The sequence below is a fragment of the Anopheles gambiae genome, chromosome X, assembly GCF_943734735.2.
Source record: "Anopheles gambiae chromosome X, idAnoGambNW_F1_1, whole genome shotgun sequence".
Classification (NCBI taxonomy): Eukaryota; Metazoa; Arthropoda; class Insecta; order Diptera; family Culicidae; genus Anopheles; species Anopheles gambiae.
The window spans coordinates 8,055,100-8,072,074 of record NC_064600.1 but is presented as its reverse complement, the minus strand read 5'-3'; the positions used below and the strand labels follow the sequence as shown (position 1 = coordinate 8,072,074).

The 16,975-nt window shown below is 48.2% G+C and overlaps 1 protein-coding gene across 4 annotated transcripts in view; it reads left to right on the top strand.

Annotated features, from left to right (window-relative positions):
- The first annotated feature begins 1,413 nt into the window (after positions 1-1,413).
- Positions 1,414-16,975, top strand: part of LOC1271779 (teneurin-a) — a 37,439-nt gene continuing 21,877 nt past the window's right edge. For 2 of the 4 annotated variants that reach the window (XM_061659277.1, XM_061659271.1), the window contains exons 1-9: positions 1,414-2,822; positions 8,295-8,959; positions 11,745-11,851; positions 11,931-13,007; positions 13,085-13,279; positions 14,768-14,977; positions 15,077-15,262; positions 15,357-15,503; positions 15,660-15,867. In XM_061659277.1, the coding sequence (XP_061515261.1) occupies positions 8,817-8,959; positions 11,745-11,851; positions 11,931-13,007; positions 13,085-13,279; positions 14,768-14,977; positions 15,077-15,262; positions 15,357-15,503; positions 15,660-15,867 (2,273 nt within the window). In that variant the 5' untranslated portion in view covers positions 1,414-2,822; positions 8,295-8,816. Of the gene's footprint in view, positions 2,823-8,294; positions 8,960-10,702; positions 10,952-11,744; positions 11,852-11,930; positions 13,008-13,084; positions 13,280-14,767; positions 14,978-15,076; positions 15,263-15,356; positions 15,504-15,659; positions 15,868-16,975 lie in introns of all 4 variants that reach the window. The other 2 variants (XM_061659261.1, XM_061659264.1) reach the window with 2 other exon arrangements.

Below are 16,975 nucleotides of genomic sequence, written 5' to 3'. Positions count from 1 at the left end.
ATGACATTTCTCGACTTGACATATCTCTTCCGGGGGCTCTGGTATAAAAATCGGGGAGGGCTGGTGCGGGGTAATGAAATTTGTATGCAGAGAGTGACAGATGTCCCCCACAATGTCGCCCAGCAAAAGCGATAAAAATCAACCTTCTAAATACATTATCCTTGGAGCCTACGGAACAGCTATGTCAAGTCAAGAAATGTCATTTTGCTCTGAACAACTTCACCTTGCCATACTAAAACACCTTGGTCTCGAGCCTGTCAAATTCCAATCACTTTGATGACTTCTAATGACTTGTTCGATGGCTGCCAGAGCGCTGGGTCAGTGCGTCTATCGAATAAACCACCTAAGAGGGTCTACTAAACCACAGACTGTCACGCTGACATTAACAGCTATACCGCTGTTTGACAGCTTTTACGTCGGCTGGACAAATGAATTGCTCTATGCCAGTGATCGGTAAAGTACAGCTCTCTGCTGACTAGATAGTAGCTCATTATCCTTCCAATATTTCATAGAACTTCATAGAACGACTGGTCTCGAAATCGGAGTTCCACATGCTCATTTCCAAATTTACTCCGGAGAGGATTTTTCTACCAATGTCAATAGAAGTATTTGAATTTATTGTTGGTGTTTGATAAAAACGACGTGAATGATCGACGACGTGAACAATTGTTGGATATTTGTAATACAACTCAGAAAATCAATAATTTGTGTGAAATATGTGAAAACTGGCGATGGTCCCGTGGTACAGTCGTCAACTCGAACGACTCGATAACATGCCCGTCATGGGTTCAAGCCCAGAATGGACCGTCCCTCCTTAGCAAGGATTGACTATCCGGCTGCGTGGTAATGAATTAAGTCTCTAAAACCTGTATAGGCCAGCATGTCCGCGTAGGACGTTACGCCAAATAGAATAAGATGTGAAAACTGACAGAAGGATTCTATTTTCACACTACACGTAGAAGATCAATGACAGATAAATTCCGGAATGATTCCTGTAACGTACTAAACCCTTTCAAAAGTAAAAAAAAAATGCAATGTGTAATTATAATTGTTATATGTTGTGTACTTTTTTACTCGATGATTCTGAAATAGAAATCTTTCACCGTGCAACAGCACTACTCAGATTAGTGACAAAAAAAGACAGATAGTAATTGCTCGCGCGCGTACGTACCGCCTCGACCGTGCGCCACTGTAAGCTGGACCAGTTCTGAGAAGGAACCAACGAAAAGGGTTCGTGCGCGCAGCGTTCGTCCACCACAGGAAAGGAGAGAAGAAGAGGAGAGAAAAAAACCCCTAAAGAGTGCGAGCGTAGAGCGCGTACGTACGTGAGCGAGCATTTTTCTCTATTTTCTCAACCGTACGCACACAGGCAGGCACGCGCACACCAACGGATGGAAACGGTCGCGGTGAAAGAACGGCAGCAGCAGCAGCAGCAGCCAGCAAGCAGCAGCCGTAGATACACACCACAAGCGCTCTCGAGCAGACATACCAGCGAGACCAGTGCTGCCCAAGCCGCTCAACGCCAAACGTCCAAAGCACCAACCGTTGCTGTGCGGGCGTTGTGCGTGTGTGTGTGTTTGTGTATATGAGTGTGTGAACAAGAACAGCAGAGCAGTTAGCAGCATTTATAGACATCTATCAGACAAAAGCGCAGGGTGCCGCGTTTGTTTGGTGCGACCGTTTTAGCAGCGGTCAGACAAAAGCGCGCCCCGGAGTGCGTGTCTTTGAGAGAGAAAACCCGTCTTTTTTTCCGTAAGAAAATCTTCATCGCCCACTCTGTGTGTTTGTGTTACCGAAAGGGGTGCTGCTGCGCGAACGTGAAAAAAAACGGAGCACCGCAAACCAGCAGCAGGCAGCAGTTTTCCGGGATTTTCCATTCACCAATCAAACTGAACTGAGTGCGTACGGCCGTGCCAACGATAAACAGGAAGAAGCAACGAGAGGGAGAGAGAGAGAGAGAGAGAGAGAGAGCAGAAGAAAAATATCGTCCATTGATTTGTGCCCTGCTTTGTGGTCTGCTCTGCCCTTCCGAGACAGGGAAAAGAAGAAGAAGAAGAAGAAGCAACAGCAAGTGGCAGCTTTTGGCTGAAAACGCGTGAAAACCGGTTTCCTTTCCCCCAATAGTTGCAGGGCTCCACGGGGTCGGCTGCTTCATCGCCGACTGCCGAACGAAAAATCGACGGGAGTCAAGTTTTTAATTTTTTTTTTTCAAATTTTTGGCGTGGTCGTGTCGTTTTTTTTTGCTCTGTCAATCGAACCAGGACACGGCCAGCAGCAGCGAGCGGGGGTGAAATAGTATCCGTGCGTGCGTGCGTGCGTGCGTGCACGCCCGTGTGTGTGTGTGCGCGTGTGTGTTGGTGAAAATGAGTTGTGTGCAGTTTCGCTAGTGGTGCAGCACAAAAACAACGCGCAGATCGTGTGGAAGCGAGAGAGAGCATGCCTTCCAGTTGGAATTGCCAGTGCGGGCAGGAGCAGGAGTGAAGCGCCGCGTCAGACCCACGGACCACGGTGGCCCGTTCCCGGCACCCGGGTACACAATGTTTGCCCCAACGGTGATGCCCCAGTGCGTTCCAGCGTCGTTACGAGGCAGCAGCAGCCGAAGGAGACACAAGTGAATCGCACCGACACACTCCCTTTTTTTTGCTGTGTGTGTGTGTGTGTGTGCGCGCTTTTCTTTCCCTGTTCGACCATCAGCCTCAAACACCCTTCCCAAAACGAGAGAGAGAGAGAGCGAGAGAAAAAAGGGAAAAACCACCTCAACACACGAACGAAGCGCAGAATCAACAACACACACACGCACCGACCGTCGCGGCGTCGTACAGGTAAATGGGAAATGGCGATCGAGATTTAAATTCCTTCCTTTTCAGCCCCACATCCACACAAGGTACAGGGAAACATAGTTCCAATTGCAGAAACCCCCCGGGACACCCAGGTCGTCCCCCATGTTCGCCATTTGCCATGATGATGATTTTCCCTTTCTGTTTTAGGGCACAGCATTTTGATTTGCGAACCTTTAAACGCAACAAACCCCCCCCCCCCCCAGTCCCCATCATTGGTATGGTGCAAGGTACAGGCTGTGGAATAATGTCGATAGCAGGCTCGGAAAAAGTGCTCCATTCCTCGTCATTTGTTTTTTTTTTTTTTTGGGGGGGGAGATGGTGAAAATTCTCTACCCCCGTCTCGTGTCGCGTGTACAGAGCGCCGTACAGCGGAATCGGTGGAGGAAAAATCGATAAAATAGATGTACACCCTGTCGGGCGCGCAGAGACACAACCAAACAGACACACAGATAGAGAGAGAGAGAGAGAGAGAGTGACAGCAAGGAAAACACACATTCGCACGCACGCACGCACACACACAAATTCATTCATTTGCCCAAGCGGTGAAAAATGAGTCCACCGCAAAACAGGAATAGAGAGCCAGAACCATAGAGAGAGAGAGAGAGCGAGAGAGTGTTGTGCGTGCATGAAGGATCGACAGGGCTACAGGAATGGAAGAGAGAGAGAGAGAGAGAGAGAGAGAGAGAGAGAGAGCGAGAGCGAGAGCGAGAAAGAGATCAAAAAGGGACCCCGAAAAGAAGACGTAATTTCTTTGCCAATGCTCGGGAAGGAAGTTTTGGTTGTTCCTAAATGTTCTGCTAAAACTTGTGTGAAGCCTTCCCTTCCCAGACAAGCACCCAAATCCGTGCCTTGTTTTTACACCACTTTGCAGCTTCTTACTGCGAGGGAAATGGGGCGAAAAGGGGATGAAAATGCATCCCCCAATTATTCGAGCACCAGGATCGCTCGCACTTTTCTATTTTGTCATTTAAATACGGCCGATAATACACAGCCCAGCAAACGCTCATAACGTAACGCGTTTTCTTGTTGTTTTCCTTTTTTTGTGTGTGTGTTCCCCCTTCTCTGTGTGTGTGTGTGTGTGTGTGTGGTTTTATGCTGCTGCACAAGAGCGGGCCACCCAAAAGCATATGGCAAGCATATAACGTTGATGCTCTTCTTCGAGCAGGTCAAACAGTTTTGGACAAACCATTTGAGCGACAGTGGCGAGCGAGTGAGCGAGAGAGCGAGAGAGCATTCCTTTGGTATTTTTCTCAAAAAAAAAAAAAAAAAAAACCCACTACCACAGATACCTGCTCTGAAGAAAAATTGTAACATAAAACGCGTGCTCCTGCACCTCGCAATATGCTTCCAGGGCCAATAGCACAGTTGCAGTTTTTTTTTGGTTTTTGGTTTTTGGTTTGTTCTGTTCTCAAACTTCATACCCATCTTTTCGGCGGGTTAGAGGAGGCAGATTGGGAGGTAGATTTTTTTTGGTTGGGTTTTTACTGTTTTCAATCCATTTGGATGTTGGAGCGTTGTCGTATTTTCTTGCTGTTCTTTTAACCAAAAACAAAAAAAAAACACACACACACACACAGACACAAGAAAAGGAAAATGGTCGATGAGATGCAGTTTATGGTTTTCAGAGGGCCGCCAATTCCGCCGGATTGCCTTCTTTCCTATCTCGAAGAAACTCTCCACTTTCTCGCTCCATCTGCACGCGCACTCTCTCTCTCTCTTTTTCTCTCAATTAATGCTTCACCCTTATGCTTACGTATGTTTTCTTCCTTCTCTTCCCGCTTCTTCTTCCTCTTACTCTTCTCCATCTCATCGCATCTCGAAGCTGGAAGCGCGCGCGCTGGTCGATCTCTTGCCGATATATGCTCTCCGGCTCTATCATCTCCGAAACATTCTTCCTGCACAAACATTTTAACACACACACACACACACACAAAGAGAAAGAGAGAAAAAGAGAGGTACATACACACACACACACACTTGTACGCACACAGGTACAGCAGCAACTCCTGTGAGCTGAAATGATCGCAATGCTGCCGAAACATGGTAACAATGTATGGTGCGCGCGCAACACAACATATTCATGGGGGTGCCTGCCTGCCTGCCTGTGTGTGTGTGTGTGTGTGTGTGTGCATTGGTCGGTAAACCTTTAGGCTTGATGGGAAGTTCCACAGGGAGAAAATAAAACGGTAAAATAGGTGAGGAACAAGTACAGACAGGCAGTGCGAGAGAGAGAGAGAGACAGCGAGGTAGGGAATTTTGTAGAAGAAACACACGACGGCGCTGCACATGGAAAAGGATTGGGGGAAAATGATGAAAAAATGATACTTTTTCTTCTGTTTGGTTGGCTTATTTTAAAACGGTACGTGCTTATTAAGCCCAAAACAGTTTTTTTGTTTGCTTTTTTTTGTTAAAGAAGAAACGACGAAGAAGTGGCTGTGTCCAGCAAACAAATGTTCGTCCCTTCGCGTACACCTTCGAGCGCTTGCTGCTGTGTGTGTGTGGGGGAGAATTCTCGTGCCAGTTCAAGATGGCGCACACGATTTCGATTACCCATTTGGACGGGAGGGGGGAGGATTAGGATCGTCACCAACACCAACCACCACCACCACCAGCAGCATCGAGCAGCAGCATCCAGCAGGACGAAGGCTGTGACTTTCTGCGCCCGATGCAAGTTGATCGATATTTGGTCGATAGCTAGCTTTGGCCGTGCTGCTGCTGCTGCTGTGCGAGGCACCAAGTTTTGAGCGTAGAAGAATGGCTGTGTGTTCTTCTCGCCGCAGCAGCAGCAGAAGTAGACTGCTGGATTGATTTTCTATGCTGGAGACTGCTCGCAATAAGTTAGGCCGACGGCGAGGTGCCGACAGGCCCAATGTCTAAAAATATCGCCCATTTTTCCTGCAATTGCTGCTGTCTGTGTGTGCACGGCAATTGGTCAGAATTGAATCAGTGGACGTCCGTGCGGCCCAGGTACACATCCCTCGAAGGAAGCTGACGGGGCTGGGCTGGGCATGGACCGTATGCCACCATGATGTGCAGTGTGCGCTCTCATAATTCCACTGGATGGCCCCGAGACAACCACCCCCTTCCCCCCCCCACTCCGCCCCGGGTGGAAGAGCCAACTTAATAGATGCTAACGAGCATTAGTTATACCTAGAGAGCAGGATAGCGAGCGGGAGATGGGGCCCTCGACAGGACGGCACCAGCGTTGCCGAGTCTTGCGGGACCATTGGGCCCATTGTGATATACGGGGTACGGGGCATACACAATGGCACACAATTTATTCCCTCCCTCCCTTCCCTCCCACCAACACGCTTTCTTTGGAGCGATATTATTGATGTGCAGATGTGCCTGCCGGACCCCGAAATCCCCGTTGGCCGGCTCCGTTCGATGCCGATGGAGGTATTAAATTCGTAATAAGCAGTAGACATCTCTCCTTCTCCCTTTGGTGGAAAAGGTCACAATTGTTGTATGAAGGGACAGTAGCATTGCGGTGGAGCTGATGTTAGCCCGTGCGTACAGGGGTTTTCCGAGTCAAATCCCCAATGTCTGCCACATTTTTCAATGCATGCGAGATGTTTTTCAACATCCTGTCAAGTGGTGATCCTGTCAAGTGCCTCACAATAATGTTTCAGTTCTTCCACATGATTTTCAACACGTCTCAAGCTGAATTGTGTTTGACAGTTCTTTGTGATGTGTTGACAATCATGTGTAAAAACTGACATTTTATTACAAGGTTTTACAACTCACTTTCGAATGTAAACTTAATTGTGCGCCGCCTCCAAGATGTTTTTTAACAGCTGTCAAATGGTGTATTTGCTTAATAATGAAGTTTCAGTTTGTACGTATGATTTTCAACACATCACAAAGAACTGTCAAACTCAATCCAGCTTGAGCCGTGTTGAAAATCATGCTGAAGAAATTGAAAATTATTATGATGGAAATGAAATGTCAGATCGGTGTGGAATAACATTTTGCACGCGATGAATAACAATGTTTCCATTCGAAACTGACGTAGAAACATAGAAACAACATTTGACAGCTGTTGAAAAACTTATTGGAGGTGATGGATACAGAGTTTTCCGAGTCACTTTCGAATGTAACCGTTGTTATTCACCGCGTGCGAGAAATTACAGGGGTTTTCAAGTCAATTTAGAATGTAAGCATCATCATTATCAAAACTTTTCATTTCTTCAGCATGATTTTAAACACTTCACCTGTCAACGGGTTATGAGATCCGGCTTCAAACCCCGGTGAAAAAAACGATGGCAGCAGTCCGTTAAGGTGTGGAAAATCATGCTGAAGAAATGACAAATTATGATGATGGAAATGCAATGTCAGATCGATCGAACTTCTTGCACGCGGTGAAAAACAATGTTTACGTTCGAAGCTGACATGAAAAAATCTTGTAAAACCACATTGGTTATGTGATGTGTGTCTGGTATACATCATTAGTCACCGGCTGCAAGATGTTTTTCAACAGCTGTCACGTGTTGTATTCACAATATTGTTGCATCACAATAAAATGGTAATTCTTCCACATGATTTTCAACACACCACAAACAACTATCAAACTCAACCCAGCTTGGGACGTGTTGAGAATCATGTGTAAGAATTGAATTTTTGCTATGATACAAATAAGCCACGCAGACAGCTGTTGAAAATCATCTTGGAGCTGGCTAATAATGATGTGCACATTCGAAAGTGACTTGGAAAACCCTGCAACACGGGACACTAACAAACAAACAAACAAAAGCACACCGGAAAGGTCGGGGACGAGAAGATTTCTTCTAGTTGTTTTTTTTTTTTGTTGGAAACATTGCGGCCATGTTTTTCTTATCGTCTCACACTGCCTTCAGTATAATTTTCCAATCTTCACTAACGCCTAATGCACACGTACGGCATTTTTATGTGCAAAAAAAAAAACAAGAAGCCCGAGACACACGTTGGAATGGTGCCGCTGTGTTGGAGAGCACGATGAGACGGCAGGATACGAATAGGTCATTTTCTGTACCGTTTTTTTCTCTTGCTTCGTCCACCCCCATTCGCCCCATATTCGCACGCTTTTGCTGTTGCGCTGAATCCTTCCAGAGCGATTGCGCAGCAAGCACCCACAACCACCACCGGCCCATCCGCAAACTGCATTTCGCTCTGCCCATTCAATAATGCACGTCGCAAACGGGCGCAGCAGGAGAATGGAACCCTCCCTACCCCACGTATCTCTCGGACTGTGCGCCAGCGAAGGCACACTGGGGGAAACGCAGGTCCTTTTTTTCTTCTTTAGGGAGTAACAACAAAAAAACGCTTCATGCTGCGTCATCCGCAAAGAACAGCGAAAAAAATTAAAGGAAGGAATACTCATGATGACGGACACAAACACACACACACACACACAGATATAAGGGAATTTGCAAACAATCTTTACTAATATGCTTTCTCCTCTCTCATAATTTACAGAGCTCTGCAAGCAGCAGCAGAGGCCGGCCAGCTAGCCTGCTGGTTCGAAGATGCTGAGCCAGGAGCGCGGGCTGATGTTTCCATTCGTTCCTAAACCGAGGCCGTTTCGACCTGTGCGATAATACAGCAGCATCAGCAGCAACAGCAGCAAGTGGCTGCGAGACGTGCTAGAAGCCAAACAGCAACAACAAAAAGAAAGGCGAAAGCAAGAAGAATAATTAAAAGGATAAGAAATAACGCTCTGCCAAAAAAAAAAAAACCGACAAACCACACGCGGGTACACACCGAGACCACCCACCCACCCCCTCCGAGAGGCGCACGCAGGTGCTTGGTGGTTTTGATTGGTTGGTTGGCTGGTTGGAGCCCGTTGTCGCGGACCCCGCAGAGCGAGCCAGCTCCAGATCCGGCAGCCACCACCCCAACACAATACATACATATACATATATACATATACATATACCTATATATATATACATACACATATATAGACATAAAAAATATATATATATCGGGCCAGCCAAGATGACGATGAAATCGATGAAGTATAACGACTGCGACACCATCATGGACGGTTACAATCCGGCACCACCGCCACTGCCCCGGAGGGTACCGCCGGCGCGAAACATTTACGCGGAACCTTTTGCGACCGAATCCACCACGAACAGGTAAAAGCAAGAGCAAAAGCCAAAAACAAAACAAAAATTCGACAAGGGATGCCGAAAGGATATACCTGTAACCGTACCGGGGACACTCGATTACATAACGTAAAACCGACGGGTAGCGTCGTACAGAGTGTATTGGGTGGGAGCAAAGGGCCATGTCGTTGGCAAATGGATGAGCAAAAAAAAAAAGCAATACAAAAAGGAAAAGGTGTACCAGAAGGATACGTTGAATAGGAGAACGAGAGGGTTTCCTTTTGGCCGATAGGTTTGGTAGGCTTTCGCATTGTCCTCGGGACACGGGTACTTACAGCCATCATGCTGTGAATTTATTCACAAGTGCGATGGCACGGTTGGGCACGTTTTACACAAGTAGCTTTTGCTACACACGACAAATACGCTTCAGGGCGAAAGGCCTATAGCATTTGTGGTATGTTGTTTGTGGGTGCAACCTCGAAAATGGCTTCGCAATGGTTGACTTGCAGGTCAATCGGGTAGAGAGCAGTGCTGCAAAATGTCACTATCAATGTCCTAAAAAATCAGGACCGAAACAAACTCCTTGTCAGCGTCATGTACTCAATAGTGACAATCAGAGGTGATGCTCAAACAGTTGGTGTGTCCAATATATGCTTGGTGACGTTTTAGCTTGGTCAGTCACTTTTTCATGACTCTTTTTTTTACCGTGATCCGTTCTGCAAAATGTCACTGCCATAGTCATGACAAATTTTGGCTGAAGCAAAATAATGTCAGCGTCACGAGCTCTACTGTGATGATCAAAGGTGAGACTCAAACAGTTGGTGCGACCAAGCATGTGATCTTGGTGACGTTTTGTGCAACCAACTCTTCAGTCAGTCATTAAGTCATTGATGATCAGCGACAGAAAATGTCATGACCAAGTGAGTGACCAAGAGTTGGGTGTTAAACAAAATGTCATCTAGCATGTGTTTAGTTCACCCACTGTTTGAGGCTCATCTCTGATCATCTCACTAGTGCACGTGAGCTGAGCTGTGAGCTTCGTTTCAGTCATGAGTGTTGGTGACTGGAACCAGTGGCATTTGGCAGCACTGTTCACAGCAAGAAAAAAAAAGATTATGCCGCGCCGGTACTAAGCTGAGCTTGATTCAAGCACTCGCACGTCGCGTTCGGCATGTCATGACACACTTTGGTTGAGTATCAGCAATATGTTCGTTGTTTTCGGGGATGATTATCGCATGATTCTCATGACATCTTGCAGCACTGGTCGGGAGCATTTTGGCACAGCTACCATTGCATTCCGCGGGCATCAAGAATGCTGGGCAATGGGTGCTAAAATTACATCAGTGCAACGAATGATCTCGATGATAGTAAAGCAGACCAAATCGTGCCCAAGAACGACATCTTTGGATGCTACTGAAGCATGCATTGGAGCGGCGAGTTTTAAGCCTTTGCTTCTTCCTGTAAAACGACCGACAGAGTCGTCCACTTAGCTCGCCAACCGTTGCTGCCTTTGTTCAGCTGCCCCAGTGCACTCAGAATAGATGTAGCTTCATTTAACTCGTGTCGTGCGTCCTCGGAGGGAGGGTCATCGCGCCCAAAGATTTGCGGTTAACGAGCCTATTCGCCCCGGGATGTTGCGGGGTGTTCCTGGTTGGCGTGTACACGTACCCGTCGCACGTACCCCATCCCCGAATGTTGCACTGGATTGTTTACTGATTATTCCATTCACCTGTCTCCCGTCTGTCGTTCTTGTGCGGCCCCATCCCCCGCCAGACTACAATCAGCGGCGCAGCTGCAGCAGCAACAGCAGCAGCAGCACCAGCATCAGCAGCAGCACCAGCAGCACCAGCAGCTCCAGTCGCAGCAGCAACCGATACCGCAGCTGGCACAATCCATGACTAATACGCACATCACCACCGGCTCCCGGCTGGGCGGCTCGTCCTCCCTGGTGATGCCCGTGTTTCCACTCCGAACGGGCGGTACCGCCCACACGCCCCATTACTCACCTTACTCGCCATCAAGGTAATTGCAACGCGCAGCGACCGCACCGGGTGGCCTGCAGATGAGAGGGGGGGGTGCGGGAACAGAAACAGTCTATATGGCTACGCTAATGATGATTGCTTGCGGGAGAGGGAATGCATTATAATTCAACTAATAGTTGGCGCTTTGCACTGCTTTTTCAATTTGCTAGATTGTGTTGCACTATCTCTCCCTTCAATGAATGTTTTTTGTTGTTTCTTCCTCCTTCTACCCGACTGTGCTGCGTTTCTGTTTGCATTTGTGTGCTTCTCGCATTTCTATGTTGCTTGCATATTCCTATCAGCTTTGTGGGGGTCGTTTTGTCCATTTGTGAAATGTTTGGCAATGGTTTGCTTTTATTTTATACCGCTTTTTCCTTTCTTTTTGCACGGGGGTGTGCGTTGTAACAAAATTATAGTTTGTGTGTGTGTGAATTTTTGCATCCTAATATTTCTTTTTCCACTAAACAAGCCACCCTTTCACTAACTTGCCTTTTATTGTTCTGTTTTGGGTTTTGTCTCTTGTTTTGTCAAATCTTTTTGGTGTTACATAATGTTTTGGCGTGTTCGTTTTTTGTTGTTTTTTTTTGGTTTTTGGTTCTCCTCTTACTCCACTTTGCTTGAGTGTTGTTTTATGTGTTTAGGTTTCTGTGTTGCGTGTGCTGCTAATTTTAACATACTAAATTCTTTTCAATTTGATTTTGTTGCAGTTAATACATCTTTTTGAAATGTATATTTAGAAATTATGATTATTTCTAATCTCTTTATCACTCTCTCTCTTGCTCTCCATCCTGCAGGTTTCGTATCGATAAAAGCTGTCAGCATCGTTGCTCCTGGAAGTGTTTTAGCATCGCCTTAATCTTGGTTACAATAATTCTGTCCGCAACACTGACGTATTTTGCAGGTAAGTGAAATCGATTATCCCAACCATCGCGAAAAAAAATGCATCCCTGACCCCGATCCTGTCCATTGTCCCATTACAGCAACGAGTTCGATGAAGTCCAACCTCGACTCGGCCAACTGCATACTGGTGCAGGACGTGAAGACGGGCGGGGCCGTCGACCAGACCGGCACGCCGATCGATTCGTCCAACTACGGGCTGCTGTCCGGCCCGTCGACCCTGAACCCGACGGAGGAGTCCCCGATCACCAGCACGCTCGACCACAACAGCTTCTCGACGCTGGGCGGCGGGCTGGGCGGTTCGGCTGGGGCACCCGGCGGTGGCGGCGGCAATGCCGCCCTGTCGACGTACAGCCGCCGCCCCGGCCAGGACCTCGCGCACCAGGTGCAGCAGCAGCAGCAGCAGCACCAGCAGCACCAGCAGCAGACGACGCAGCTGTACAGCACGCCACACCAGCAGAAGTGGCCCGCGATCGTGGAGCTGCGCGAGTTTAACGAGGTGCACGCGTCCACCATCGCGCCGTTCCAGTTCTGGAACGTGGAGTTCCGCAACAAGCATCCCGCCTTCATACAGTTTAACTTTACGCTGCCGTGGGGCGCCAACTTCGCCATCTACGGGCGGCGAAACGTTGGGCCGACCGTGACGCAGTACGACTTTGTCGAGTTCATCAAGGGCGGCCGGGTCGACCACAAGCTGCGGCGGAAGCGCAGCATCGGCGGCGGCGGCTTCTTCCAGAACGATCTGCTCGGTGCGCACTTCGACGGCAGCGTGCCGGAGGAAAACTCGTCCGCGTTCGAGACGATCCGGCACAACCAGTACGCGTTCGCGGACCTGCCGCTGGACGAGGTCGAGAAGCACATCATCTCGAAGCGGTCGGCGGACGGGGGAGCCGCCGGGCCCGGCGGTCCGTCCTCGTCGCTGCAGAAGATCGACCTGGAGGCGATGACGGTGAACGTGACGATCCTGCAGTACCTCGACATTGGCCGCTGGTACCTGTCGGTGTACAACGACGAGCTGCTGCCGCACACGGTTTCGCTGGTGGTCGGCGAGGCCGAGGGCGTGCACACCGCCTGCCCGAGCGACTGCTCCGGGCGGGGCTCGTGCTATCTCGGCAAATGTGACTGCATCGATGGATACCAGGGCAACGATTGTTCGATTAGTGAGTGGTTTTTAAAAACGCAACCTGGGTCGATGTAATTTTAATTCCTGTTTTTATTCCCACCCCCCCACATCCAGGCGTCTGTCCCGTGCTTTGTTCTGCCCACGGCCATTACGGTGGTGGCGTCTGTCACTGCGAGGAAGGATGGAAGGGTTCCGAGTGCGACATACCGGTGTCGGAGTGCGAGATGCCGACCTGCTCCAACCATGGCCGCTGCATCGAGGGCGACTGTCACTGCGAGCGCGGCTGGAAGGGACTGTTCTGTGAGCAACGTAAGTCGAATCTATATATCAATGACATGAAACAGGGTTTGAAGTCTTCCGAGATCAAATATTTGCCGATGATACTGTTTTGTTTGTCTCGCACAAAGACATCAAGCAGGCGCAGATTCTCTGATTAATTTCGATTTAAATGATCTGGATGGTTGGCTTGGATGGTCGAAAGAGCCCGTCAGGTTAAATAGCTGGGCGCTATTTTAGACGACAGATTAAAGTTCAATATTCAACATTGGCAATTTAGGCAAATTAATAGGCTTCAAAATCTTATTACGCGTTTAGTTTTGGGATATGGCCGTCGTACGCCGTGTGTTGTTATGTTCAGCATTCTTCGTCGGATGTCTGTAGTAGTGATGGGTAAAGTTGGCAAAAATTTAGAGTTCACTTCGATCCGACTTTGCTTGTTTCGGAACCGACTCCAGAAGATAGGTCCGCCCAGCATTATCCGGAGTCGTTAGAAATTTTCTATCCGCAGGCGGACGACTTGCGGACGTCTCCGTACTACTCCAGATGACTCCGGACAACTCCGGACGACTTCGAATGACTCCAACTTCGGGTGGAACTAGTGGGTCTCATTTTGACGGAGTCGGATCGGAGTCGTAGGTGCACTCCAGAGAGCATATCACTACTCTGTAGAGTAGAGGATTGTGTATCAGACCATCAGACCTTCATATTTAAACTTTTGGTGGACCTTTTGCCAGGACATTTGGTGGAACGCATAGTTCGGACATCCAATGTTCATGGGTACTGTGCACGCAGAGTAAATGAGCCGATGATACCCAACATGTACTCTCAAAGCGCCAGAAACTCTTTGTTCTTCAAGGGGATTCAATGGTACAACAGATTGCTCGGAGAAATGAAGAATCAGAGTAACTTGCCAGACTTGAATCGTGGGTGTGCGGCATGTGTCTAACAAACTGTATAATGTTATATCTTTGTAGAAGTCCTATGTCACTATGTAATGTACAAATGCATTAATTATAATTAGGCTGATGATGATGATACGTTTTGTCTTGATATATTAAACAAATTAGAGAACAAAAATGTAAGACAAAGACAGCATAAGTTTGAGACACGCGCCCGTACAAGTGTTTAGTTTTGGCGAGTTTGCTGCCTGCCCGCAGCCTGGGAGGTCACAACGAAATTCACTCATTGATGATTGTAAGTGGCCTATTCCAGATACATTAGTTTCTCCTGCATCGAAAGGTAGTGCCCTGGATCCGGCGTTGGTACCAGTGGAACTTACCCTATGCATGTTGCAGTTGTCTCTTGATTGTATTAGATTCTTTGGAATAGTGTCTGATGCCACCACTTGATCGTAATTTATTCCAAAACCACCTAAGACTAATATTATCGTAAAGATATTTCCGTCCTTCACAAACTTTTGTTGAGATATGATGATGATGATAAGTTCCATCCCAACATTCACGCCTGTCCGTACCGATGCTTACCATAATGAGTTTCTTTCTTTTTTTTCATGCACAGAGGATTGTATCGACCACTCCTGCTCGGGCCACGGTACGTGCGTGTCGGGCCAGTGCTTCTGTAAGGCCGGCTGGCAGGGCGACGACTGTAGCATCGTCGACCAGCAGGTGTACCAGTGTCTGCCCGGCTGCTCCGACCACGGTACGTACGATCTCGACACCGGCTCCTGCATCTGCGATCGTCACTGGACGGGAATTGACTGTTCCCAGGGTAAGTGCCAAGCGCTCTGTTCTATGTTTCTACTCTCTCTATCTCTCTTACCCATCGAACTGATTCGTTCAATGCCCTCTCCCGGTCTATCTTCAACAGCTGTGTGCAGCCTGGACTGTGGCCCCAACGGTATCTGCGAGAATGGACGGTGCCGGTGCGACGACGGCTGGACGGGCAGCCTGTGCGATCAGCTGATGTGCGATCCGCGCTGCGCCGAGCACGGCCAATGCAAGAACGGTACCTGCGTGTGCTCTCAAGGATGGAACGGGCGGCACTGTACGCTGCGTAAGTATTGTGGCGCGTCGCATTCACCCTCGCGTTTGTGTGCTTGCGGTTTCTAATTTGCTTTGCTTACTTCCCGTTTCGATGATCCCCGCAGCCGGTTGCGTGAACGGATGCTCCCGCCACGGCCAGTGCACGATGGAGGACGGCGAGTACAAGTGCATCTGCGTGGAAGGCTGGGCCGGCAACGACTGCTCGATCGCGCTAGAGATGAGTTGCAAAGACAATATTGACAATGACAATGGTAAAACACGTGGTGGGGTTTGTTAGGTTTTTTGTTTGTTTTGGGCTAGAACCGACGGTTTGCTGTTGTAAAGGCGGGAGTAGTGGACTCGTTGGGTCGGGCTTTGGGGTCTTTGAGGCTTTGATTAATCACGCTCGTCTCCGCCTCACCTTCCAGATGGTATGACCGACTGTTCCGACAGCGAATGTTGCGTCCACTCGATCTGTGCGGAGCACATCATGTGCCTGGCGTCGAACGATCCGGTCGAGGTGCTGCTGCGCAAGCAGCCACCCTCCGTGACCGCCTCCTTCTATCAGCGCGTAAAGTTTCTGATCGAGGAAAACTCCGTTCAGTCGTACGCACACATGGACGAGTACAGCGAGAGGTAAGTGGTATCTGGCTTTGCTTTCCATCATCGTTTGCCTATCTATATGCCTCTCTCTCTCTCTTTCTCTATCACATATATATATAAAATATAAATAAATACTGTTCGTATCCACGCCCGGGGGTGGTACGCCCGTTTACGATCATATCCCAGTCGTAGTGTGCGCTTAGCGCTAAACACAATGTCCGTAAGGATGAGGACTGAGACCACCTATTCGAAGTGACTTTTTTTTTTTAAATTCAAATGCATTTCGAATAGCATCTGTGTGTTGCCTCCAAAACCTTCGAAAAAAGGTTTAATTCCCCAATTTTTGCAAATGGAAACCCGTGCGTTCTTGCCCAGTTTCCCTGAAGGTGGCGCCAGTGGCGCCAATGGAGACAAAAAAAACTAATTTGCGATAGGACTACTAACCACAGCTGTTCCACTACCAACTTCGCCCCATTGACAGTGGTTAGCGAATGAAAAGTAACACACGACCGATTTCGTTCTATGCAAAACCGCTACAGTTGTCCACAACAATGCCTTTCCCTCAAGGCTCTCTAATGTTAAGTGAAGCCAAAACAAAAAAAAAAAAAAAAAAAAAAAAAAAAAAAAAAAAAAAATGCCAATAATATATATTATATAATAGAGTACCGTCAGCTATTCGAGCCTAGAATACGAGATTTGCATTGAATATGCTTCCCCACTGTTCCAAATGTCCACAGAGAAAAAAAAAAAAACAACAACAATCCCTAGCAAATCCCATAAAAAACACGTTTATTTTTCCTTTCCCCCGTTCCCCTTTGCCGTAGCCGAGGCCGGCGAGTGATTTGCTTCCGATTTGCAACGCCACGGTTCGCCGCCCGCCCTCCCGCCCGACAAAACCCTGTTCCGCGGGGTCTCGGAGGAGCCGAGGGGGCGCGAATTTCGGGGCGAAGCGGCGTTAGCACATCATTCGTCGGCCGGCCGGCTGCGGCAAAGATTGTGTTTCGTCTAATGTTGTTCATCAACCTAACCTTGTGTGTGTCTTTTGAAACTCCCCCCCAATTCTTGATTGTTCATGTGTGTGATTCCCCATTACCAAACCCTTTTCTCAAGTAAACTCAAGCAAACAACCAACCAAACAAAC